The sequence below is a fragment of the Zymoseptoria tritici genome, chromosome 1 (assembly GCF_000219625.1).
Source record: "Zymoseptoria tritici IPO323 chromosome 1, whole genome shotgun sequence".
NCBI lineage: Eukaryota > Fungi > Ascomycota > Dothideomycetes > Mycosphaerellales > Mycosphaerellaceae > Zymoseptoria > Zymoseptoria tritici.
The window spans coordinates 1,274,761-1,299,598 of NC_018218.1; the positions used below are offsets into that span (position 1 = coordinate 1,274,761).

The window sequence follows — 24,838 nt, forward strand, 5'->3', positions numbered from 1 at the left end:
TTCTGGGTCGAAACGGCGTTCATGCTTCGTAAATAGCAGTAGACTGCTTGTCGATCGTGCGTTTCAAGCGACATGATCTTGGAGTTCTGTTCAGGTGGGTGTGGCATGCTGTGAATCCGGTACCCAAGTCAGGGCTCGAGATATAATCGGCGCTTTCCCATACGCTAGTTCAACTTAGGCTTCTGGAAGTGAATCTTGGGAGACCCATGGAATTGAAAACCCACGTTGCCAATGCCAATGCCAGTCTTGAAAATCTGGCAGGCCGCTCCTTTTATTTGGTTTCGTCCTGCGTCAGTTTCTTCTTCTTCCCTACACAGACAAACATCTGCCAAATCTTACCAAAACCATCAGCTCCTCGGCGAACAAACACCTTCCCACTTCGATAAGCCGTAAAAGCTTTTCAAGAACCACCATCAGACCGAGACAATGACGGAGATCAACCCACAGACGGAATCGCCGTTCTTCAAGATCTCAGGAGAGTTGCGTAATCATATTTATGAGCTTGTTTTCAGCGTGGAAAAGCCAGAAATCGAAGCCGGCATCATACTCCGGAAGGACACAATGGTCGATGCCCCTGATCAGATCGCAAGCTCGCAGGTATGGATGATTGTACCGCTGGAGAATCATGTCGCTGACCATCGAAGCAGACCCTGAACCCCAAATTCGAACGATTCGTGCTCGACGGCGAAGTCAAGCCAAGCGTAAGTCGCTGTGATTCGATCCCCCTGAATTCTCCATACTGATCCGAATCCTCACTACAGGTGCTTTCCCTCCTCCAGACGTGCCGCTGGGTCAACCGCGAGGCAGAGTCGATCTTCTACGTAATCAACAAATTCCAGATGAGGTCGCCGGAGCACTTCGAGGACATCACAAAGGACGTCGGCATAGAGCACCGCGTCTCCCAGATCCGGTCCATCACACTGATGCACACCAACGATTGCCGCAGCCGGTACAACCTCGATCACCTGCCGAATTTGAAGACTTTCCGCCTACAGCTTGACATCCATGACCATGTTATCAAGTGGTGGGATGTGACCAAGCCGTGTGTTCGCGCGATTCTGGCAGAACTTCCTCTTGAGACAAAAGTTGAGCTTGTGCCGGTGATGACATGGCATAGGCTTATCGACCGCCGTCGGATTGATTTGAGCCACGAGGCTTATGGGATCAAGATGGTAGGCGAGTTCGCAGAGGAGGCGCAAAATCTCATGAAGGCGCGGTTGGAGAAGGGGTGCAAGCAAGCGCCGGCTGGGCCGGATGGCCAGAGCACTCCAGGCTGGCATTTCGCAATGCTCGTACTATCAGCAATGCCGCCCCGGCCGCTTCTCAGGCGGTTGGAGATGATACCGTTCTTCGGCTTCAAAGCATACTGCAAGTCTTCCAGTCAGTGGTGATGCTGGGCCAACGGGGCCAGTGTGGGAAGGGCCGAAAGGACTGGCCTGCTGGGGGTGAGGGAGGACCTGCACGGGCCAAGATAGAACAATGGAATCTGACAGCCAGTAGGGCATCTGTATTGAGCGTATTGAACATTTAGCAGATCCGTTCCTGAAGATCCGAAGGAGTTTCTCTCTTGCGGGTGACCAGCGTGCATCCCTACAATTGACCCTTCTTCTGCATCCTCCTCTTTTTGACCTCGAATCCACCTCCAGCACCATCGCCTCTAGGTCCATCTTCTGTCGCTCGTCTCTTTCTGCTCTTGTCCAGCTGACTGTCCTTGCCCTTCCTCCTGGTCAAGTCGCCGATGCGGTCCAGGTTCACACCCAGACCTCGCCATTCCTCTCCACCGAAGCCACCATCCGAAGGCTTGCCCAGTCCTTTTCTCGCTCGCTCTTTCTTCGACATGACTGGCAGACGGACGAGGTTCGTCTCTTCGTAGTCTCTCCTCTCTGCTTCTTCGCGCAAGTTCCGTGCGGATTTGGTCTGTCGTCCGCCTGAAGCCAGGTTGCTGCCTATGCTGGGCTCAGCGAGTGGAGCGGTTGATAGTTCAGTCGAGACGTATTCGTCAAGAGTGGCCGATCGGTGAGGTTTGCGCTCGGCTTTGGGTTCGCGGCGCTCGGTGGTGGGCATGGAGGTTGCAGAGACGCGAGGCGGGCGGTAGACACCATCAGAGGAGGCAGTAGACTTGTTGCCACGAGTGGTGTCGGCTTCAGCAGTTTGCGATTGGATCGTCTTGAGGTTGGGTTGGTAGGCGGTCATATCGGCGCCCAGCTCGGCATCGCTGTCGCTGTCGCTGTCCTCCGACTCGTCGTCCTTGTTGCTAGCTTTGGCCATTGCAAGAGCACCTTGCTTTGCCTTGTGCGCCGCAGCTCGCTCTTGGTCCTCTGCCGCCTTCACAACCCGGTCGACCTGGTATTTGAGCTTCAATTCAAGCGGCTTCACACCTCTTTCCAAGTAGACTCTATGCTCGACCAGCTTTTTGGTGATGTCCTCACTGAGCTTCTGAGTCTCCTCAGCCTTGTCGCCATTTTTGATGCTTCGAATGACGTTCAAATTGCGCAGCGCAAGAGCTTGAAGGTAGGCGAGGAAGATCTCATTCTTCGTGTCGAAGAGGGTATTGCCATTTTCTGGGAGAAGGAATGTCTCGGCGGTGGGTAGACCTTGTATCGCAGATTCAGTCGCAGATGTGAAGTTGGCAAGCACTTCAGGGAGCGCCGTTGCGGTGGCCATGTTGGTTGATGTATTCAATCAAGTTCGAGGGCTCAGACTACGAAATTTTGGCGTCGTTCGTCTAGATCTAGGTGCTGCAACCATTCAGCCGAAGTGTGTCCGACGACTTCCAAGCATCCTCGCGACCTCCACCTACTTCGATATGCATTGCATTTTTCTAGAACAATGCCCTAATGCGACACTATCGATCACTCACGCGCTGCGGAGTTCGCACGCTTCTTGGCTTCGAGCGGCTAGCATAATTTGCGTTCATTCAACCATGAGCCAGGCCACTATGCAGCGAGAGGCCCGTCAGCAACCTCATGTCGAGAGCAATGCCTCGCGTGAAGCGCACATCGCACGCAATGACCGACGACGTCACTCCTTGACCGCAGGACACACTGAAGCATAATCAAGCACGTCCAACGAACGTTCTTCGAAACGAAGCTGGTCTACAGCCTCGCATTGGCCGTTCCGAAGCACGCGAGGTCACCCTACTCTTAGCGTAATCAAGCACAACTTCCAAGGACCGCCGGCGATATGCGAGAGCCTTCCGGTTGGCACAGTCGCTCTACGATGCGTGCAAGATACCATAGCAAGTGGCAAGCACGTGAGGTAAAAGTGGAATCCCAGCTTGGCCTTCTTCGAATTCACTTGGCACCTGCCTCATTCAACCAAGCTTCGTTCCTTCTGCAACGCTCCATTGAACGATATCACTTGGCATGGTGCATCACTCCCTCTTTTGGACCCCTTCCTGGCCCCGTTACATCTGTTGCACCGCAGAGGTCGTACAACCTTGGAAGCTCGTTCGCTGGGTTCGACGTCGTCTCGCATGATTTGGCTCCGACGCAGGGACGGCCAAGATGCTTTCGCCTGGAAAGAGGCGAGAGGAGCTGCGGGGACGGGGAGGGATGCGAGAATAAATAGGCGATGTTGCCCATATTCCTGCCATCAAGGTGTTTTTAGTTCACTCTCAACCACTTCACTTCATTATCAAGATGGTCCGCACCTCTCTCTTCGCGGCATTGGCCGCTGCTGCCGTCGTGGGAGCTACCAACGTTGATGGACCTATTGAAATCCTCGAGGTCCGCCAAGATGCCCGCATCGCAACACCGCCCAGTGGGCCACCGAAGGGCAAGGGGCCAGGCAAGGGCAAGGGCCGTAAGCAATGAGTTTTGCGAGCGTTCGAAGAAATCACGTACTGATATGCAGAACAGCAAAAGGTCCGCCAGGTTACCCAGGTGGACCTCCCAAGGGACCGCCCAAACGCCCTGTCAACTCCAAAGCCCTTCAGCTTGCCATTCGGGAGAGTGAGCTCGCGAAAAAGGCCCGGGAGTTGGAACGCGCCGCATACAGCACGCCTCAACGCAACCGTGTTTTCAGCTCGGAGGGCCATACCAAAACCCTTGATATGATCACTGGCTACCTGGACACCGTTGACGACTACTACACATACGAGGTGCAAGAATTCCAAGCACTCTACTCGCAAGCCAGTGGCAATCTCACTGTTGAGGGAACGGCTTACGAGCCCACGATCTACCAGTACTCCACCTCGGGCGAAGTCACCGCCCCTATCGTCGTGGTCAACAACCTGGGCTGTGAGGCTGGTGATTACCCGGCCGAGGTCAGTGGAAACATTGCCTTGATCTCTCGTGGTACATGTCCGTTTGGTGACAAATCTGCTCTGGCCAACCAAGCCGGCGCTGCTGCTGCCATAATCTACAACAACATTGCCGGCCCTGTATCGGGAGGAACACTGGGCCCAACCAACCCGAATGGACTTTATGTACCCACTGTTGGCATCTCGCAAGATGAAGGTCTCGCTTTGGTCCAACTTGCCAACGCCGGCGAGCCCGTAGGTGAACTACAAGTCGACTCTGTCATCGAAAACCGCACCACCTACAATATCATCGCCCAGACTATTGGCGGTGACCAGAACAACGTCCTTGCTGTGGGAGCTCACTCCGACTCCGTCTTTGCCGGTCCGGGGATCAACGATGACGGATCTGGGACGATCGGAATCCTCGAGACTGCTCTCCAGCTCGCCAAGTTCAAGACCAACAACGCCGTCCGCTTCTGCTTCTGGTCAGCCGAGGAGTTCGGTCTGTTGGGCTCCACCTACTACACTCAGACTTTGAGCGCTGAAGAGGCCGAGAAGATTAAGCTGTATCTCAACTATGACATGATTGCCTCGCCCAACTATGTCATCGCTCTGTACGACGGCGATGGAAGCGCGTTCAACCTGACCGGCCCCCCTGGAAGCGCCGAAGCTGAGCAGTTCTTGGCCTCTTACTTTGCCGATCTCAACATTCCCACCACAGAGACCGACTTCGATGGCCGCAGTGACTATGGTCCTTTCTTGGACATCGGCATCCCTGCGGGAGGCATCTTCACGGGTGCAGAAGAGCTGAAAACGGTCGAGGAGGCTGCTCTGTTCGGTGGCGAGGCCGGTGTGGCATACGACGTCAACTACCACCAGGTCGGCGACAACTATGACAACCTCAACTTTGAGGCTTTCACCATCAACTCCAAGGCCATTGCCGCCTCCGTGGCTCACTACTCTACCAGCTTCAAGACTCTGCCGCCTCGCGATCGTGGATACGAGATCAAGGCTCGCAGCGCACAGCACAGCCACCCGCATGCCAGGTCTCTGAGGGCGAAGAACATCCACGCGAAACACGACTGTGGTGCCGCGCCGAAGGAGACAATCTAGAGCTGGAGTGAAAGACGATGAGGAGCAGGTCGAGAACATGATCAACAAACTCATGTCTACAGTAGCAGACACAGAACTAGATCAGAATTGAAAGTGATTTGAGACAAATCCAGCAATGTACCCAACTCGTGTAGATTCAACACAGCTGTGCCACTGAGACGTCTGCTGCCGCAGCGACACATTTCATCTTCTATCAATTGCGACTGCGAAGAAAGAAGGGACACGAGCTGAGGGACTATAACGAAACTAGTTTGTAAAACGCGTGAGTAGGCAGATAGCCTGGCGAGAACAACATCATTCGAACGAGTAGTCTTGTACGCATGCACGACAGCTGTCTACACATTCCATCAAAAGAATCGTCATACATGATGCGCAGCGCTGCCTTGAGAACATCTACCCATCAGCCTCCTGGCCATCAATATACACCACTCGCCATCCATAATTCACCGCCGTAGCAGTGATACGCACAAGCTTAAAGAGAGAACAACCACCAACGCCCCGAGCGCCAGACTTGGTGCTCGCCGACCGTCTTCCGAAAACGCCAAAGCCCACCGTCCATACAATGCATCGAAACCGACAAAAAGCAAGCCGAAGATCAGAATCACGCACAAAACCGACTTCTATGCCTTGCTCTTCTGCTTCTTCGACTTCTTCGGCTCGGCGCTGTCGCCATCATCGTTCTTTCGCTTCTTGCTCTCTTTTGCGGCCTTCTTGGCTTCCTTCTCTGCTTTGCGTGCGGCTTTGGCGGCTTTTCGTGCGTGCTTCTCCTCTTTTGTCTCTTTTGTCTTCAACTTGTCTTCCTTCTTGGAGGATTTGGTCGATCCATTGAGCATTGTGGTGTCGTCGACATCGTCTTCGCTGTCTTCATCAGAGTCTTCAGCGGCACCTCCCTTTGCGGGGACTTCTTCTACAAGCTTGCGCTTCTTGCTGGATGAAGGCGCATCACCGTTGGTAAGCGCGGGCGCTGGTGCGTTCTCCGCGAGACCATCGGCGTCTGGATTGTACTTTCTTGCCTCCTTGATCTCCCACTTGGGTGGTTGTTGCTGTCCGCCTGGGCCAATGGCAACGTTGTTCATCTTGATCGGCTTGCCCTCCAATGCTCTTAACCTCCTCTCAACCATGAGACGGCCAGAGTTTCCGACGCTCGACTTCTCCTCCTCTGTTGGCTCTTCCTCCACGCCTTTACCACCTTGTGCCCAATCGCTGAGCGCATCGACACGGATACCGAGGGTCGCCTTGGTCGCGAGCATACGCGCAATTTTGCCCTTGTTCTTGCCAGAGGCTTGTCCGATAAGGCTGGCGTGGTAAATCAAACCGTACTTGGGCGTATCGTGCTTGGTCTTCAATGCGCGGAACAGCGCCTTCTCAGCACCGAGGATTTGAACAGTGGAGGCTGGAGACTTGGCCAAGCTCATCAAAGAGCCTGCGTGTGCGATAAGACGAGCGCCGACCAGGTCACCGACCAATGCTGTGAGGTTTGGTGCGATTGCCTGCATGCGAGCGGAAAGGTAGGATGAGAGCTGTTGGCGGTACTCGGTGAAGCCAGCGACTTGTTCGGCCAGGGCCTGAATGTTCTCCAAATCCTCATCGGTGATCTCAGTACCCATGGATACCTCAGCAGCAGCCTTGACAGCACCCTCGATCTCCTCGGGAAGGATGTCTGAAAGGTCGGTGTTGCCGGCGTTTGTTCGCATGCCCATTGAAAGAATAACGCGAGAGTATGCCAAGTTGTCGTTGATAATGCGCGCCATCTCAGGGAAATGCCATCCGTACCACTCCTTGACTCTCATTGCGTATGTGTTCAGCTCTTTGTCCAGATCGTCAAGCAGGGCAATCGCTTGAATGATCATGGTATCCACCTTGTCCGGAGAAAACTTCAGCTTGTGTCGGGACAAGCTGTGAGAGAGACCGAGCGACATCGTGCTAAGATCTTCCGGCATGAGGCCAGGAATCAAGGACGGAAGGTGCTCTTTGATAGCACGGAACAAGTCTTGCGTGGTGGAGTCGGAAATCGGCGAGATCTGAAGACCGGGGAGTTTGGTGATGGCATTGCCGAGTTTCGGGTCGGCGACAGCGAGCGAGATTTTCTTCTCGTCCTTGATGTTTCCGAGCATATTGGCGAGTGTTGGTGTGACCTGATATTGGATGCGTTAACAAACTTTTGTGCTGCTAGGAAACTCTTCCAATGCAGCAACGCACCTTTCCCTCCGTCAACGCCGCAGCCTCCTCCAGCGCTGAAGCAGCACTCTCAAACTTGTGGAACTGCTTCATCTTGAGGAGACTGCAGACGCCCTCGGCCGTCTCGGCCTCCTTCGCCAAATCATCCCGCTTCAGCAATTTCTTGTCCTTGGCCTTGAGCAGCGCATATCCAGCCGACGTCTCGGTAAGGATGAAGAGCGTCATCCTGGGCGGGTAGTGCTGCTATATCGCAGCAATGAGATAATGCTGCCGGAAAAGGATCGGAGAGGGTATCGGTAGGGCGGTGATAGAGGTAGATGGATAAAGTCTTCGTTCCGGGCTTGAAGCTCATGAAAAAGTGAAAAGCTCGGTCGCGCGCTAAGGCGATCCTGCCAAGGCTTTTGAGCTTCTACATCGCCGGTGATAGATAGATGTGAACGAGCTCGATACAACCATGTAGACCTCTTCGAAACCCGCGAGTGGAACAACAATCTGGAGGAAGGAGCCATCATGGCCACCTCGACAACACCGGCGCGCCTGCCTTTACGCAGAGGACCCTCGGGGACTCTCCGCGAGGCGACGGCTTCACCACGATCACCGCACACGCCTTTACTGGGTCGGAGCACATCGTCGCAATTCGGCAGTCCAGGCACCTTTCGCGTCGAGCAAGAGGACGTAGTGGTATACGAGCTGGGGGCTACGCATTTCGCCGCTGGATTTGCAGGAGAAAGCCGGCCCCGATGCGTCCTACAGTTCTCGCACGACACCGCGCGGAGGGCGGGCGACTATCGACAATACGATCCTCAATACGCCAAGCTGTCACGGAGATGGAGAGTCGGAGGCGAATGGGGTATCGATCATGAACTGTACAAGATTGACCTCACAGAATTGGATCTCGGCTTGGTGGAGGACAAGCTGGAAAGAGCGCTGCGAACGGCACACATAGACTACCTTCAGCTGGACACAAAATCAAGAAAAGCTGTGCTGACTGTGCCATCATTACTGCCAAATCCGCTGCTCGAACTGGCTTTGCGTGTGTTGTTTGCACATTACACGCAACCTCCGACAATCGTGGTCTTGACCCATCCCATCATGTGCTGCGTGAGCGCCGGAGTCAGAAACGCGCTGGTGGTGGATATCGGCTGGGAAGAGACTGTTGTGACGGCGGTAGGTGAATTCAAAGAAGTTTCGCAGTCGCGGAGTGTGAGAGCTGGCAAGATGATCACAAGAGAGATGGGAAATCTTATCGAGGAAGGCGTCCGAATGCGTGGAGAGGAGGACGATACTATGAAGGTCACTTTCGAGGACGCAGAAGACATCACGCAGCGCATGGCTTGGTGTCAACCACGAGAGCGGTCGGAAAGCACGGAACAGGCAAGCGTTGTACAGCTACCAGTGCCTGGAAGTGTTCCTTCAGCTACCTTTCCCATGCCCTTTGACAGACTCGCGGAGCCAGTCGAGAAATCGTTGTTCCAATCCGCCGAACAGGACGATCACAACTTGCCGGTGCATCTCCTCGCGTATCGTGTTCTCCTCGGTCTGCCGGCTGATCTTCGCGCGCTGTGCATGGCTCGTCTGATCATAACCGGCGGAGCAAGCAACGTACCAGGCCTGAAACGCCGCATTCTGCAAGAGCTCTCGCATCTTGTGTTCACTAGAGCCTGGGATCCAGTCGAAAATTATGGCAGTGCAACAGCTCACCACGAAAAGGCCATGAAAGAGATATCGGACAACATAGCTTCTCGGCGCAATCGACCTTCTCCGGAAATGCCTACATTTTCACCTATCAAAATGCCACTACAGGAATCAGTGCCTCATGGCGATCGCGTACATGACGATCTGCGTGATCCAATCACGTTGGCTGCAGAGCAGGAGGCTGCGAGGGGGAAGACGACACCCATCACAGGCGTCCTCAGAGGCGTGGAGACTCTCGGTCCGTGGGCAGGCGCCAGTCTGGTGGCAGCGATGAGAATCAAGGGCGTGCATGAAGTCGAGAGAGAAGACTTCGCGAAGCATGGTCTGAAAGACCTGGGCAATGCGTTGTAAGGGGATGGTCTGAAAGACCTGGGCAATGCGTTGTAAGGGGAGGCTTCAAGACCAGACTCTATCACCGGTGCTATGTCGCCTGACTGATGAGTGCAGTCGACGGTCGGATGCTGAATAGTAAGGTAGGCATTGAGGTCTGCTCGGACGGTTCCGACTGTTGAGGTTTTTGACCGACGATCTTGCTCTCGAGAGAGCAGTTAGCAACACGTGCCAAATTCGAACTCGCACGTCACTAGCGTTCCTGTCATGAATGTTGATCTCAATAATCTCGACGCGTGGTGTACAAGGTTTCTGACAGCAAGGCAGCAGGGATTGTGCAAGGTTCAAAATCCTTATCAAGACTACCATCGTACTCTCGTCCTGTTGTCACACTTCCTATGTTCGATCTCTCTTTATTATCTTCCGTCGAGAGGCGGAGGATGTCGACACATTGAACCTGGCGTGTCTGCAGAAGCCACATCCCTTATCCGGACAGTGATCAAAAACGCCACCGGATCATGCCACCATCTACCGTTGTATCCCTCTCAAAGCAAAGTTTGCCAGCAGAAGGGTCCTTGACCCTCAAACGCCACAGGGCTTTCTAAAATACCTATCAGGTAGCCTTATCCCGATACGACGACAGACGGCCGGAGCAGCAAAATCAAGCTCTATTGCACCCAGACACCGAGGTTGAGGCAGAAAACAGCGACGAATTGCGGAGACATCTTTGCCATGCGACAATTGTCTCACCATGGCCGACCCAGCGCCGTGGCAGCTAATGGCCGACGAGGCTTTTCTCAGGAGCCGAACCAGACGCCATTTGAGACATTATTACACGACACTTCGTCGACAAAATGGAGCCTGGTGACGCATGGTTCGAAGAATGTTCGAATTGCAGCTATGCTGTCTAGTGAGGAGGTCATTCATCAACGATGAACCCTTCGAATGCTACAAGTGGTACACCGAGGCCGTATCGCCGTCAAGCCCCGCTGTCCGGCGCATACGCTATCGCGGTGGTGTGAGCTGAGCTTCCACGCCGCTTGCGCCATGTTCTTCAATGGAGGACATCTCATTCGCCGGACAACTTCAAAGGTCGAGGAACGTCGGTCCAGCTGTCCATCTAAGAGTCTCGCCTTGTTACTCGGAGGGTTGGTGGTCCGGATCCCTGGAAACAGCGCATGCACCATGCGTAGACGAGTTCCGCCATTCCCATGGGAGACCAGCTTCTAAAAGGAAGCTTGGGATGTCATGGTCGGACGCTGAGGTGCTTGTACACATCTGGTAAGTATGACAGTGCAACACTGCAAGCTCATTCTCCCAACCAGCATCGTCACAGCGGTTGATCCTACGTTGACGTTACAGTGGTGGCTTGCATCAAGAGTGGCAATCTAATGCTTGAGAGCCACAGTCGAGAAGCGGCTCGGTCATTCCATGATGGCATTAGATTCGGTCCACTCAACGTTTCTTTCGATGGTGCCAAGATGATCGTCACTGCATTCCTGCACTCCGCACGCCCTATCTTGGCAAGAGCATTACCACCTACGCGTTTGAGAAAAGAGCGACAATACGCCAAGCGTATCGATGGACAGACTCCGGCGGTGCAATGCTAATTGGTCCCTAATCAACCTCGGTGCAGCATTCCGACCGCAGCTCAGCAACGCAGCGCTATGTGATATGCCAAGGACGCCGTTGCTGGCGATCAAAGCGACCGACGAATGACTGTCTTCTGGGTCAGCAGACTAGCAGTACCATCCGCTTCAGCGGTCTTTGCCGCTCCATTACGGAAGCCACTTCGCACATTGTTGAAGGCAATGTTGGATGGAAGGGTATGTATATAGTAGGTCTGCTCATTCCTGTTCGATTTCCATCCCTATCACCTCCACCTTTGTCCTCACATCGTTATATCAAGATGCGTTCTTTCTTCAACTTCCTCGCGGCGGTGCCAGCTATCCTGGCTGCACCTATCATGATCGAGAGACAGGGTTCTGACAAAATTGCCAACTCTTGGATCGTCCGATTGAACAACGATGCGGTCCTCGCGCAGGCGCTTGGCCCAATCACGGCGGCACTCGGTGTCCAGCCAACCCATACATACGACTTCGGCAACTTCAAGGGTCTGAGCGTCGACGGTGTCGCTGATGCCCTGAGCCTGTTGACGAACGTTGCTTCCATTGCGTCGATCGAGCCAAATACGGTCGTCACCACATCCGCGTTGACCAGCCAGGCCAACCCACCATATGGTCTCGCTCGCATTTCCCACCGTCAGAAGGGCGCAACGAACTACATCTACGATAGTTCCGCTGGAAGCGGAACCTACGCTTACATCATTGACACTGTAAGTTCGTTCTGACGCCGGACTACCATCACACTTCTAATATATCGTTAGGGAATTCGCACCACGCACGAGGATTTCGGCGGTCGAGCTTCTTTGGGCAAGACCTTCTACCCTGGACAAACCTCGGATGGCAATGGACACGGTACTCATGTGGCGGGCACGGTTGGAAGCACCACATACGGTGTGGCCAAGAAGACCAACCTCATTGCCGTGAAGGTTCTCTCCGACGAAGGCAGTGGTACCAACTCTGATGTGCTTGCCGGAATTGATTTCGCAGTCAATGATGCCAAGTCCAAGGGGCGCATTGGCAAGGCTGTCGCAAACTTGTCTCTCGGTGGAATCCTCTCGCCAACAACTAACGCTGCCGCAAAAGAGGCCGTCGCTCAGGGCCTCTTCCTTGCCGTCGCCGCTGGAAACTCTGGTGCTCCAACCATCACCTCCTCGCCCGCTTCTGAGCCGGATGTCTGCACTGTCGGTGCCTCTGACGCCAACGATGAGCGTGCCTCATTCTCTAACTTTGGCCTCTTGGTGGACATTTTCGCGCCCGGCGTTAATGTTCTGTCGACCTGGAAGGACAGTGATACCTCTACCAACACCATTTCGGGCACCTCAATGGCCTCTCCTCACATTTGTGGTCTTGCCGCATACTACCTTGCTCTTCCGGGCAGTGGTGCTCCCGGTGAGCCCAAGGCGCTCTGCAAGTTCCTCCAGGATAAGTCTACCAAGAATGCTCTTGGAAAGAGCTCTCTGGGTCTTACAGTGTTGAGCCGGAACTACCTCGCGTACAACGGCAACGGCGCTTAAATGTGGAATGATGATGATGATATGGAAGGCCATGAGATGGATTGGCCGATCCACAGAAATGGGAGTCTGACTATTGCTGTCTCACTCAAGGATAAGATCGGGTTTATGTACTCGTCAAGATCAGCTTACGAAGTAATGAAAAGTTCATATTTACTGGCCTCTTCTCAATTCATCCGCATGCAAGGCAACTTCCGCTTTGGGAAAGTAAGCAAATGACTAGCATGCCGCTCATAGATGCTTGACCTCTCCGCAAGCTGGCATTTCTTCTTGCACTGCATCAAACGGAGCATCATTCGCTCTCGTTGTTAGATTCCAGACTTTTTCCGTCAAAGTCTTATCTTTGATTTGCTCCTTTCCACCGCCCATCTACGATTGGCGCCATCTAGAGAGCTAGTGAGAGGTGGGTTGGTGGGGTGCGCGTGACACTTCGAGCTTTGGAAAACGCCCAAAACGCTGTTGCCTTGGAAATCACTCTTCTCCACAACCATCACTTCCTCACCTTTCGACACCACGACAACAGCATCGAACAAACACAGACATCTTGACTCAGCATCGACATCATGTTCTCCCTCTTCCTCCAGTTCTTCCTCGCGGCTTTGGCCTTCGCTGCTCCGATTCACGACGAAATCATCACCATTCAGGCCGATGCATGGCAATACGGCACCGGCGGCGGCATTATCGGATTCATTGTTCTGATCCTGGATGTGATCGTGTGGAGTATGATCTGTCACTACTCCGAGATCTGAAAGACGGCACTGACATACATCAACAGTCGAGGTAGCCAAATCCAACCGCCCTGTCCTCCACAAGGTTCTCTGGGCTGTCGGCGTCTTCCTCTTCCCGATCGTCGGCATGATCGTCTACTGGCTGTTCTCCAACCGCGAGGCCCACAACCAAGGAGCTGGATACGAGCCGATTGCGTAAAGTCTGGACGATGATACAACCTGGCGTAGGAGCTTACGAGGAAGATGGGAAAGGTTTACTAGATGAAAGCGAAGGATGCAGTGCGTGGCGGTCAGGCAGGCTGCGAATACTAATGGCGACGGAGACGATGGGCGGGGTTTTGCACTTTGCACACAACAGGGGTTGACGCTCGGCGGATTCGAAACAGCTCATTTTGGCTAGCAGCGCAGCGCCAGGTAGCGATCTCTAAGTGGGTATCAGACACTTGTTTGAGGATGATTCGGCATGATTATAAGCAGCATCGACAAAGTCCGCCGAATGGTTTCAATGTCATGAAGACCCGCACTTCTCCGGCTAAAGTGCTCGCGCGATGTCTACTTCTTCTTCTGCTGCAGCAACCACTCCACCCCCTTGACAGAGTCTCCGATGAACTTCTGGCTAGCCTTCATCTGCGGAAAAACTGACCAGAATCCATGCGGTTGACCCGGGTACCTAGAAGACATGAGTCGATCAGCAAAATATCATTTTCCCGATCCCGAAGCGACAACTCACATATCAACCTTCGTCACCGTCCCCTCCTTCTCCCTGAGAAGCCGTTCATAGATCAATGCCTCGTCTCGCAATGGGTCCCCACCACAAATCTGAAAGTACTGTGGTGGCAGTCCTCCATGACCCGTCGGCCACAACAGCGGGCTGAAAATGGGATCACTCCTCTTCTCCGCCGGACAATAGTTGTCCGCGAATAGATCCATTGCTTTATGGCTCAGGATCGCAGCGTTGGGAAGTTCGCCATAGGACTTGTAGTCGGCTGCGAACTCCTCGGGAACGTGGCCAGCGGCTACGACGGCGGGAATCATCAGGTGTGAGCCTGTCAAGGGAGGTGACTGCTTCTCGTCTCGCCATTGATGCGAGACCGTAGCCGTGATGTTGCCTCCAGCTGAAGTTCCTCCAATGATGAAGCCCTTGCTAGGATCGGCGCCGAGGGAAGATGCGTTGGAGGCGGCCTGACTGTTGTCAAAAACCGTTCATCTCTTTCAAGCAGGGAGAGGCACGTTCATACCCATTTCGTAGCATCGAGGCAATCGTTATGCGCAGTCGGGAACTTGTGCTCGGGTCCTAAACGATAGTCGACGTTGACAGCAGTCATGCCCAACTTGGATACCAACAGTTTGCACAACAGCTCCTCGTTCGTGAGTCCTCCAATACACCAGCCTCCGCCATGGTACAGCACGGCCAAAGGAGACCCATCCGATGGAGGACTCTCCGGATGATACGTCCTCACGGCAATCTTCTTCCCGTCCCGCATTTCGACTTCGTGGTCCCTCTGCGACACACCGGAAATAGGACCGTAGAGATCCTGGGTCGCGGCTTTGCTTTGCTCGAGGAAGTCTCGCATAGCCTGGATCGTGGGAAACACGCCCAAATCTGGGGCGCCTCCGATCGATTCGGCGACCTGCGATAGATTGTAAGCTAGTGTTCAATAGCATCGGCGTGTAGGGCTGGGATACTGACCTCGAGGAATTCGGCATCTGGCTCGCCGAGCGAGCTCCAGTTCTTGATGTCTGCCATTCGGAAGTACTCGACGGTCCTATATGTGTTCCGATTCGATGCAACGAGCTGGGAGGGAGAAAGCTGAGTGTTTGTTACGTCTGCATCTCTACGGCGGCTGATTAGCAGGTGTTCGGCTATACCTTAACTATCCGAGCGCCGTCAGCACTAGCACTCACGTTGCCCTCGGTCAAGGGGTAAAATGTGGAGGTGAGCTGAACAATCGAGTTTCGGCCCCGAAAATGACCCATGGTGCTAGTGTACAATGAGGAGATATTGGGAGCGTGGAAAAATGAATGGTCTGTTCCTGCTTTCGTGAAGGTGCAACGACAGTGTCCAAGATGCAAGGCATTGCGGCAGCCCTTACTGCAGGCTCTTCCCTCAACGAAGAGGCGCCTCTTCTTCCAGCCCAACGCCCCATCATTCGAAACGCCCTGCCATATCTTGTCCAAACCCGCTGCTTGCATTTCTCCTCAATTTGGCGATCCTCGCTGTGTTCTCCGCCCTTCTCTTCGCTGACGCCTCGACAATCGACTTTCTCTCCTCGGCTCTCGCCTGATACGCGAGAGACGACTTCTTTGTACCGCCCATCTTCATTCCACTGTTCTCTCGTGACAATCCATTCGAAGTCGTCACGCCGCGCTCGTTGGCACCCGAAGCAGCGCTCGTAGTGGCCCGGCGAAGAAGTGAAGGAACTTTGAAGCCAATGCCTCCCGCCGGAGCCGCCCAAGCTGTTCGTGCATGCGCGCTCTCCGTAGCGCTGGCCACACGCTTGAGAGAGAGGCGGTCAACGACGGCAGGCTGCGGCGCTGTACGGCGTTGCGATGCGGGAAGACGAGGCGGCGGCATTTTGATCTGGTCCGGTGCAAAGCCGCCGTCATTCTGGCGCTGACGTTCCGTCTCGAGGTCGTCCTCTTCGTCCTCGGTCGCATCTGACTGCAAGTCCTCATTTTCCGAGTCGGAACTGATATCAAGCACTGTGGGTCCGGCGGGGAGAGAATGGGACTCTTCGAGCAGGAAGCTGACTGATTCCTGCACTTCGAGAAGCGATGTGGGTGCTCGAAATGCAGATGCTTGAGTCCGTCGAGCTTTCGCGGGCGGTCGTTCTGCGGCCGCGTCATCAAGTTGTCGCTTGTTCCCGCTGACCTCTCGCAGTACCGGAGTCGAGGTTTCCTGCTGTTGCGATGGCTGACTTTCCGGTGGAACATCGGCCTCATCGACGTCTGAGAGGTCCAAAAGATCGTCGTCACGCTCATCATCATCAGCGATGGCCTTGAGGAAGGCGTCTTTGCCCTTGCTGTGCTTCCCTTCGGCCAAGCCAGCGATGTTGTCGTCTTGCAACAGCAACTTGCGTTTTCTGGCCTCCTCTCGCTGCCTCATCTGTCTCCTGCGCACAGCAAGATCGTCTTCATCTTCGTCCAGGTCGAACATGTTAGCTTGCTTCCTACGCAGTGCACCCGTCATAAGGTCCTTGTACAGCTTGCTGGCAGCAGCCTCATCAGATACTCTTTGTTTCTCGGCATAGTGTGCCGCCATCTCGCGCTCGTCAACGTCGATATGGCTCGAGTCGATCATTTCTCGATCTTCCTCCGTCTCAGGTGCCACGAAGTCATCGCCGCCCAATCCGGCGTATTCGTCCTCAGACTCCTCGGCTTGCTCGTCCATCATCTGCTTAGCTTCGCGCTCGGCTTCAGCGCGTTCTGCAGCAGTCAATGCTTCCTTGCGACGCTTCGCCATCTCGCGGAATGCATTCTTTTGCTCGATCTCGGCTGGCCCGAGCTCAGCATCATCTTCCTCATCGCTCGATTCGACAACAGCACGCTGGCCGCGAACCAATCGATTGCGTTTCGGAGCGGCTACGGGCGACTCGCTAACGCGAAGGCGCACTGTGGATTGTGTATCGTGCTCGGCAGCAAGTCCAGGAGTCTTCGAACGTTCGAGGTCATCTGCGCCTTGCCAAGAGTCAGGTAGACCGGCGTCTTGAGTTGGTTCCCACACAGGAGTGTCCATGGTGACATTCGATCCACCTCGGTTCAAGGCTGGCACTGGGGTCTCCGGGGCTTGTGTTTCCCAACCAAGACTTACTTGCTGGCTGGCGGACACTTGACTAGCAGGCACAACGCTGATCTGGCTGTCCGACTGTGTTTCCAGCATCATCGGTCGTGTGACCGTAGAAGGTGGCGCCAAATAGTTCAAAATGTCGAGGGAATCTTGCTGCGTTGCTTGCGATGGTGTTTGCATAGTGGCGTGGAACGCTTGTGTCGGACTCATCAGCGAGTCCACATCTTTGGCTGCACTGAACCCGAATGCTGCGAATGGGTCGTCCTCATCGTCGGCAGGGCCGGAGCACGCGAGAGTTTGGGAGCCCTCGACCTCGCTATCGTCGTCATCGTCAACGACAACATGCGATTTGCGAGGTTTACGGCCAATGATTGGCGTCTGAGCCCAACTAGGCGCATCGTTGACTTCGATATTCGCCCCTTCAGACTGGTCGTCCTTAGGCGCGGTCGGTGCAGTCTCGATGTTTGAAGGATATTCTTCCGGTGCCAGCTCATCAACGGCCCCCTCAAGCTCTTCCTCAAGCTTTGCATCCTCGTCCTCGCCCTTATCCTCATCCTCGCTCTCATCGGCAGCATCGTCCACCAGGTCATTGCCACTGTCCGCAATAGCATCGCGTTCGTCGTCATCGTCGTTCTCCGATCCGTCGTAGTAATCTTCATCTTCACTCTCGTCGTCGCTGGCAATGACCTTTCCCTGGTTGTCCGCTGCTTTCTCTGCTTTGCGAAGGTCAACAGCCTCCTGTCTGGCCTTCTCCAGCAGATTCTCAAACTCCTCTGCCTCACGTTCTCGCTCTTCAGTGGTCTGAACTTCGATGCCCTTCGCCTTCAGCTCGGCGATGCGCTCCTGCTGTCGTGCACGAGCCTGCTCCTTTGCACGACTTCGCAGCTGAGCCTCGAGCACCTGTGGATGCACCGACGGGCGAGAGTTGTTCTTGTTCCGCCGTCGTGAGCCTCCCGTATCGGCTCCGTAGTGGGAAAGATGCTTCAGGATGTGAATAGCTTTTGAGTCGGTGTGTTGGCGTTTCTGAATGCCCTTGGCCCTTTCGAAGATGCTCAGATGACTTGGTAGCTCCTTAATGATCTCTAGCTCGTCATCACTGCTGTCTTCTCGCGGCAGCGCCATTGCCTTCTTCCCAAGACGCGCCAGTTTGAGGCCCTTCTTGGGTTCGACGGCCGGCGTTGCTGCCGACGAATCTCTTGCGAGTTTGCCTGCGCCGGAGGCTCGAATGATGTCGGCCATATCAGGGATATTTCCGTCGTCGTTGTCGTCATTTTCCTGCAGGCTGGTGAGGCTATCTTCTCGAATGGGCACGAGTTTGCTCAGTGCGCCTTGCTCAACCAAGGCTCTCTGACGGTCAAGGGGCGTCGGTGGGCTGGATGGAGGCGTACTGGCTGGTACATGGCCAACGTCTTCGATCCCGTCGCTATTCGGTGCAGATGATGAAGTGATCGGCTGTGGCGGTGGTGCCACGTTTCGTGGTGGCGAACCGTTCGGGTGGTAGTTGAATTTGGCGAAGAGGTCGTTGGTGGTGAATTTCTTCTTGGTTTTCATTTGATGCGCCAGCGCCTGCTGTCGCACCATACGCTGAGTCTCACGCTCCATATCCAGTAAAGCCTTCTTGCTGGCTTTTCTCGTTGGCTTTACAGCATCTGAAAGGATGCGGTCTATCTCTGGATCGCCCGCCTGCTCAGAGTCTTCGATCATATCCGCCGGCAGATCAGATGATGCATGGGCGGGAGAAACACGAGGCCTCTCTTCTTCTGCTTCTCGCGCCAGACGCTCTGCACGTTTCTCGGCAATAAGCGCGGCAAGTCGGTCCTTGCTCGTCAGACTGTTAGAGACTAGCTCGTTTTCACTGTCTTCCTGGTCTGGTTTGGCCGGTGACACGAATAATGTCGATCCTGCTGGACTCGCTGCTGGACTCACGGAGCGTCTGTGTGAGATGCGCCGGTTCTTGGCCGGAGTCGATGTGTAAAGGTCATCCTCGTCATCGGACGGAACGGCAGCCGTGGCAGTGACGCCGCCGTGCATTCGCATGGCTGGTCTTCCCACGGGCCGCCGAATGTCGAGGTCCGAGTCGTCATCAGAGTGGCTTTCATCGTTGTCATCCGATATCGCCTTTGCTTGGTCACCTGGGGAAGGAAGCATGTTCGAATGGGCCAGAGTACTTGAGACCAGCATGGAATCGTCCACTGTCGACACATTCTCCGTCAGGTCCAGAGAGCTGTCCATCTTGACGCGACAATGGCTTCGCGAGTACGCGCGACGACTGGTCCGGCGGAATATTGGTATATCAATGGCAGAAGTGTCCCATGCTGAGAGGAGGGATAGAGCCGATTGCGTATGAAGTATTGCTCGATATCGTTGCAGTGATCGTATTGCAGATGAGGATGATTGAAGTGCTGGTAAAGTTTTGGTTCACGCGTTCAGATTTAGGATTTGATTTGGGAGGACGCGTCGCCACGTGTGAGCAGGGATCAAAGCTCGGTCAGTAGAATATCCTCCGACGACGTCCGAGCTCTCTCGACGTTGAAAGATTTCATTCCATCGGACTTGGTCGCATCGTTCATCACATCGCCTCCAGACAACAGCACGAATGTCCCCGAACAGTACATGAAATGTTACGGCTCGCTGAGGAGGCCCTCTTGGTCCTGGATTCAGTCGATCCGCAGTCATGACCACAACCCCATTCTGCCTGGACTGAGAGGCAGAAGCATCGCCAATGGAGAAGTCCCTGTCTCCCGTGTTCTCTCGAGAACGCCATTGAGTATCACACGATACGAGATCAATGCCACTCAGCACGCGCCAGAGCCCGAACTCAATGCAGTCGACACATGGCGATCCGCAGCTCTTTCCGCGAAACCAGAAGAAACTCCACCCAGACTCCAAATGGGCACGTCCGATGCCTCGCACCAGAAAGATCCAGTGAAAGGCTATATCTTCAGTCCCTTAGATCGTGAGAGGATCTTTGGCAGAGCAAATAGGAGGAACGTCGCGAAACATGTCAGTTCCAGGGAAGTGAAGCTGAAAAGCAAATATGGCATTCAGAAGGCACGACACAACTTCACCGAGACCGACGACTGGCGCATCACCCTCCGCCTGCTCGAGCACATCACTGAAGCCGACCCCAAGCTCTACCTGAAGAAGCTCGTGCGGGTCAATCTGCCAGAGGGTATCTCTGCCGAATTTAAGGGCAATGCCGGGGTAGCAGTCGCCGAGATTATGGACCGAACAAACTGCCATGTTCAGATGGCGCCGGGAAAAATTACCTACAAGTCGAATCGTCCGGACTCCTTTACCGCTCTGGATCTGCTGGGGTCTTTTCGCGAGAACGCACTTGCTCTCGACCTGCTCCCCGAATACGTTACCATTCGTGGGCCTAAAGAGGACAATCCACAGGGGATCGATTCTGAAGACAAAGATCACGTACCAAGTGAAGATGCCGTCTTGACGCCTGACACGAATACTGTAAGAGTTCAGACACTTCACGATGCACGCGAGGCACCACAGAACGGGAAGATACCTATACGCTCCGTCTGGGCAAACATCCGCTCGGGCGAGGACACCATTTCGACGCGTTTGGCTCAGCGCCCCAAAATATTCACGACGCTCTCCATGTCTACATATATTTCGGACCTTTGTCGTCCTATGCCTCGACAAATACAGCACGAAGTGCAGTCCCGTGACCAACCCGGGATTCGTGGCGGACATGTTGGCAGTGTAGGGCAGGAGCTCCTCTCTATGTTTCGAGACCGAACACTTGCCAAGTTTCTGAGCACCCGATCGCTGAGCATGATCATCGATTTCTTCGAGAAGAACCGGCATCTCGATGCATTTCGCGAGCTTGTTGGGTCCCTCGGCGAAGCAGAATATGCGTTCACAGCCTCGGATTGGAATCGCATCCTTGCCGCCACTGCAAAGGATGGTGATGTTCATAATCACTACTACACACTCAAAGCCATGTTGCGCCAAGGTTTGTCTCCGACGCCTCGCACATGGGTCACATTTCACGATCTGGTGTGCAGGCGCTTCCCTTCTGCAGCCCATCTAGTAGCCGATGCGATGCATAGTAAAGGTGTCCTGCAGGACCGACAAGCTGCTGAAATGGTTGCGCGAAATGCTGTGGAATACGATCTAACCCGGACTCTGGCCAAGAACAAGGGAGTCGAGGCCTTCATTCAATTCTACGACCATCGCTTTCAGCACTCCTATGGCTTGTCCAACTTCAACTGGCTCTCGATTCATAGCGCAAACCGCATGCTCAAGACACTGCTGACGGCTGGCCGAAAGCTAGACGTGTTCTACGTTCTGGACGTGGTCAAGCAAAGAAATCCAAAAGCAGAGTTCAACGAGGACACTCTAGATACTTTGCTGTCTTCTGCCTTGTTCTCCCAGGACGTACGGCTTGCTATTTCGATCCTGAGATATTTCCGAGTCGGCGAACCTGGATCGCCGCCATTGAGCGATAAGTCGTGGGACATGCTGTTCACACTCGTATGGCGGCGACGATATTACAACACGCTCAAGGTTGTCTGGTACTACGCCTGTGCAGGTGGTCATTCAACCTCGTCCATGGTTCGCCGCATGCATGGAAGCTTGTATCGTCCGCTCAGCGTTCTTCAAGCCGAGAAGGGCATTTCCCGAGGCGACATGTGGGTTGCGTTCGCTCCTCGGATTGCGCTCGGACTAGTCACCGACCTCGAACCCTACAGTATGCTGGGCTTTTCAGGCATGCAAGCCGCAGCTGGCGAGTCCCCAGGAGCAAATGAGGCAGACTCGCACCTTTCCACGAAGCGGGCCGACTTGCGCTCGATGATCGCGGTTGTGAATGAAGACGTGGAAGCGTTCAGGTTTTGTAGACCTACAAATATGCTGATAGACATGCTGGAGAGTGCCTATATCCGGGACATTGCATGGAAGGACCGTGGCTTGGGAGTGCCATCCGGTCTGGGTTCGACTTGGAGCACGCCGAAGCTGATGTTCCACGAAATGGCGAAGGACGCAGTCCACGTGCCCTTATCGAAGAGGCTTCCTGATCGAGTAATTGTCTCCGCGTCAAATAACGACAAGAAATGATACTCTGATGGCGGAGCAGACGTGCATGCGGACTTCACAATCACGGTATTCCAACAATAACGCAGTTTTGTGCGTTTCAGATCTCATCATGGTATCATCCGCGGTCTAGTAAGAGAATGCTCGAACGCTAAGACGATACGTGACTTGGGAAATCAACTGCTTCCTCTTCGGACTGTCCTCACGACGCTTCGCAGGCACCACGACGTCAACCTCGTCCTTGTTGGTCTGTGCCACTTCGGCGCGCGGCGGCATGTTTTCAGAAGTCATGAGCGCTCGCCCAACCATCACCATGCGCATCGCACTCTCAGCAGCGTCGGTTAATAATCTCTCTGCATCCGCTATCGCTTTGGTCAGAGTCGACGGGCCTTGCAGGATGGAGGCGTATGCATCAATGCCAGCCTCATAGTTCGTCTCCGCTCCTTCTCCGACGGTTCCAGCCAGGGCGATGACTGGCACGGCGCGAAGCTTTGCGATGCGGGCGACTTCGCTCGGCACTTTGCCTCGAGGCGTCTGGAAGTCAATACCGCCCTCTGCAGTGAACACTAGATCAGTGTCCTGCACCAGCGTCTCAATGTTGAGGAACTTGGTGATGATGTCGAAGCGCGGATAAAGCGTGGCACCGATGAGCATGAGGCCAGCTCCCATTCCGCCAGAAGCACCACTTCCGGGCGCGAGAGATATGTCCTTGTCCAGGGCCTTACCAACAACGCTCGCCACGTTGTCCATAGCCATAGACATCACCTCGACCTCTTCCGGATTCGCGCCTTTCTGTGGACCAAAGACACGGGCGACACCCTTGGGCCCGCAGAGAACGTTATGCCAATTGCAAGCGACGTCGATTTTCGCGACCTTGAGGCGTGGATGAAGACCGGAAAGATCAGCCGAGGCAAAGTCTGTCAAAGATGCGCCTCCCATTCCAGCAGGGAGTTCTCGATCTCTGGAGTCGTAGAATCGAGCCCCGAGAGCTTGCGCCATACCTATCCCGCCGTCGCCCGTGCCTGAGTCGCCGCATCCTACTAGGATTCTCTCAGCTCCGGCGTCGAGGGCTGAAGCGATGAGTTCGCCAACCCCAAAGGTTGTGGTGTGAAGAGGGTTCCTCTGATCAGTCGGAACGATGCTCAGACCTGCCGCTGCGGCCATTTCCACGACTGCTGTCGGAGTCTCAGCGTTGCCCAGGAATCCAAAATGAGAGGATATGGTCTTCCTGACGGGACCAGTGACATCAATGTGGTGCGTCTCGCCCATGGTCGTGGCGACCAGAGCCTCAGTGAAACCTTCGCCGCCGTCGACCATCGGGGCTTTGATGACGATTGCGTCTGGTAGCGCTCGTAAGACGCCAGCTTCGATGCAGTCTGCGACTTGACCCGGCTGGAGGCTTTCTTTGAACCCGGACGGGCAGATCAAGACGCGAGGGCCTACTGGATCGTCAGCAATGTGGTCTTGCCTGAAAATAGCGTCGCGTGCGTTACGTACTGTTGCGTGTGACAGGAGTCACCGCAGGAAACGTAAAGGCTCCCATATCAAGTATATTGGGGAGTTTATTCGGCCAAGAGCTGTCGACAATGCGGATTATGTCTCGATCGTGGTGGGAAGCGACGGTGGAGCAGTTGGTCGAAGCGGGTTTGGGTGATCGAAGTACGGTGCTGATGATGAAGCGGTATGACGAGCAGGCGGACGACCCTTTTAATATTCTGGAGACCTACCATCGACCTCAGACGCCAATGATCCTGTTCTAAAAGATGTGTAACACCAGAGGCATTTACTACACCGTCCTGCTGGACTTGGTTTGCCAATGCCGCCCAGCGCCAATGGCAGAGCGACTTTACTGCCGTTCAAGCGCTGTGCACATCTGTGAACAGAGCGTTCTTGCAGCAGCGGCGCTGAGCTCAGACGAATATGGTCCGAGCTACCTCGCACGACAGGATTGCGCCTCAGGGACGCATAGTCGTCATGCCCGTTTATACCGAACGGGAGAGTGGTCGTGTGCTTGTGGTGGCCTAAAGGACAAGGTGCCAATCCTTTCCTGACGGGAGTACCTCGCCAAGCACGCCGTCAGATGTTGGACTTCCCACTGTTCCTTTCGGGTTCACATACCGCGGCAAGACATTTGGGGATCCGAATCCACGCTGGCGTGTTCCTATTCCGGATGGTGCCCTGCCCGTGACATCGACCACCGACATATGGTTGCAAGGAGATACTGCCGCCCTTCTGGCAATGTGGACGTGGCTGGCTCGACCGACGACAACGAGCAGAAAGTGCACGCATGAGCAATCTCACGCATCCCTCGAGTCCAGAATATGTGGTAGCACGCAGATGCCCGATACCACCTGGATGAAGATCCGATGCACTGCCATACAACCCAAATCGGGGCAAGACAAAGCTGAACCTGAGCCGAGCTGTCACTGTTCGCAAATAGCACAGTGCTGCATTTCTCGGTAGACTGCAAAGTCTGAACGAGCCAGTCTCTGCATGACCGTTCGTAGCAAGAAACCCTATTCTTGTAGCGTTATGCTCTTGCAGCTGTGTTCTGTTGGAGGAGTTGTAGTCGACCA

General features: G+C 54.5%; 10 protein-coding genes across 10 annotated transcripts; 6 read left to right on the plus strand and 4 right to left on the minus strand.

The window, feature by feature from the left end:
* Positions 1–1,590: 1,590 nt before the first annotated feature.
* MYCGRDRAFT_65258 (uncharacterized protein) lies at positions 1,591–2,664 on the minus strand (the record flags this gene model as incomplete). Its single annotated transcript, XM_003857603.1, has 1 exon — positions 1,591–2,664. The coding sequence occupies one exon, from the start codon at positions 2,662–2,664 to the stop codon at positions 1,591–1,593; it is 1,074 nt and encodes a 357-aa protein (XP_003857651.1).
* Positions 2,665–3,608: 944 nt separating this feature from the next.
* Positions 3,609–5,356, plus strand: MYCGRDRAFT_65261 (peptidase M28; the record flags this gene model as incomplete). Its single annotated transcript, XM_003855955.1, has 2 exons — positions 3,609–3,804; positions 3,861–5,356. The coding sequence occupies 2 exons, from the start codon at positions 3,642–3,644 to the stop codon at positions 5,354–5,356; spliced, it is 1,659 nt and encodes a 552-aa protein (XP_003856003.1).
* A 483-nt stretch (positions 5,357–5,839) lies between these two features.
* Positions 5,840–7,821, minus strand: MYCGRDRAFT_106893 (uncharacterized protein; the record flags this gene model as incomplete). The annotated part of the gene is made up of 2 exons (XM_003857602.1): positions 5,840–7,491; positions 7,556–7,821. The coding sequence occupies 2 exons, from the start codon at positions 7,757–7,759 to the stop codon at positions 5,977–5,979; spliced, it is 1,719 nt and encodes a 572-aa protein (XP_003857650.1).
* A 199-nt stretch (positions 7,822–8,020) lies between these two features.
* ARP2403 (fungal specific actin related protein) lies at positions 8,021–9,851 on the plus strand (the record flags this gene model as incomplete). Its single annotated transcript, XM_003855956.1, has 1 exon — positions 8,021–9,851. One exon carries the CDS (start codon positions 8,045–8,047, stop codon positions 9,578–9,580), a length of 1,536 nt encoding a protein of 511 aa, XP_003856004.1.
* A 640-nt stretch (positions 9,852–10,491) lies between these two features.
* MYCGRDRAFT_88903 (uncharacterized protein) lies at positions 10,492–11,169 on the plus strand (the record flags this gene model as incomplete). The annotated part of the gene is made up of 3 exons (XM_003855957.1): positions 10,492–10,575; positions 10,753–10,840; positions 10,922–11,169. The coding sequence occupies 3 exons, from the start codon at positions 10,492–10,494 to the stop codon at positions 11,167–11,169; spliced, it is 420 nt and encodes a 139-aa protein (XP_003856005.1).
* A 299-nt stretch (positions 11,170–11,468) lies between these two features.
* MgSPR5 (subtilase) lies at positions 11,469–12,698 on the plus strand (the record flags this gene model as incomplete). Its single annotated transcript, XM_003855958.1, has 2 exons — positions 11,469–11,894; positions 11,946–12,698. The coding sequence occupies 2 exons, from the start codon at positions 11,469–11,471 to the stop codon at positions 12,696–12,698; spliced, it is 1,179 nt and encodes a 392-aa protein (XP_003856006.1).
* A 526-nt stretch (positions 12,699–13,224) lies between these two features.
* On the plus strand, positions 13,225–13,807 carry MYCGRDRAFT_102119 (uncharacterized protein; the record flags this gene model as incomplete). Its single annotated transcript, XM_003855959.1, has 2 exons — positions 13,225–13,415; positions 13,471–13,807. The coding sequence occupies 2 exons, from the start codon at positions 13,259–13,261 to the stop codon at positions 13,620–13,622; spliced, it is 309 nt and encodes a 102-aa protein (XP_003856007.1).
* A 168-nt stretch (positions 13,808–13,975) lies between these two features.
* Positions 13,976–14,997, minus strand: MYCGRDRAFT_33888 (uncharacterized protein; the record flags this gene model as incomplete). The annotated part of the gene is made up of 3 exons (XM_003857601.1): positions 13,976–14,093; positions 14,154–14,605; positions 14,662–14,997. The coding sequence occupies 3 exons, from the start codon at positions 14,995–14,997 to the stop codon at positions 13,976–13,978; spliced, it is 906 nt and encodes a 301-aa protein (XP_003857649.1).
* A 4,457-nt stretch (positions 14,998–19,454) lies between these two features.
* On the plus strand, positions 19,455–22,286 carry MYCGRDRAFT_88907 (uncharacterized protein; the record flags this gene model as incomplete). Its single annotated transcript, XM_003855960.1, has 2 exons — positions 19,455–19,498; positions 19,685–22,286. 2 exons carry the CDS (start codon positions 19,455–19,457, stop codon positions 22,284–22,286), a joined length of 2,646 nt encoding a protein of 881 aa, XP_003856008.1.
* A 105-nt stretch (positions 22,287–22,391) lies between these two features.
* On the minus strand, positions 22,392–23,696 carry MYCGRDRAFT_31557 (uncharacterized protein; the record flags this gene model as incomplete). Its single annotated transcript, XM_003857600.1, has 1 exon — positions 22,392–23,696. A coding segment is annotated over one exon (1,305 nt), but the record flags the coding sequence as incomplete, so codon positions are not given.
* Between the last annotated feature and the right edge of the window lie 1,142 nt (positions 23,697–24,838).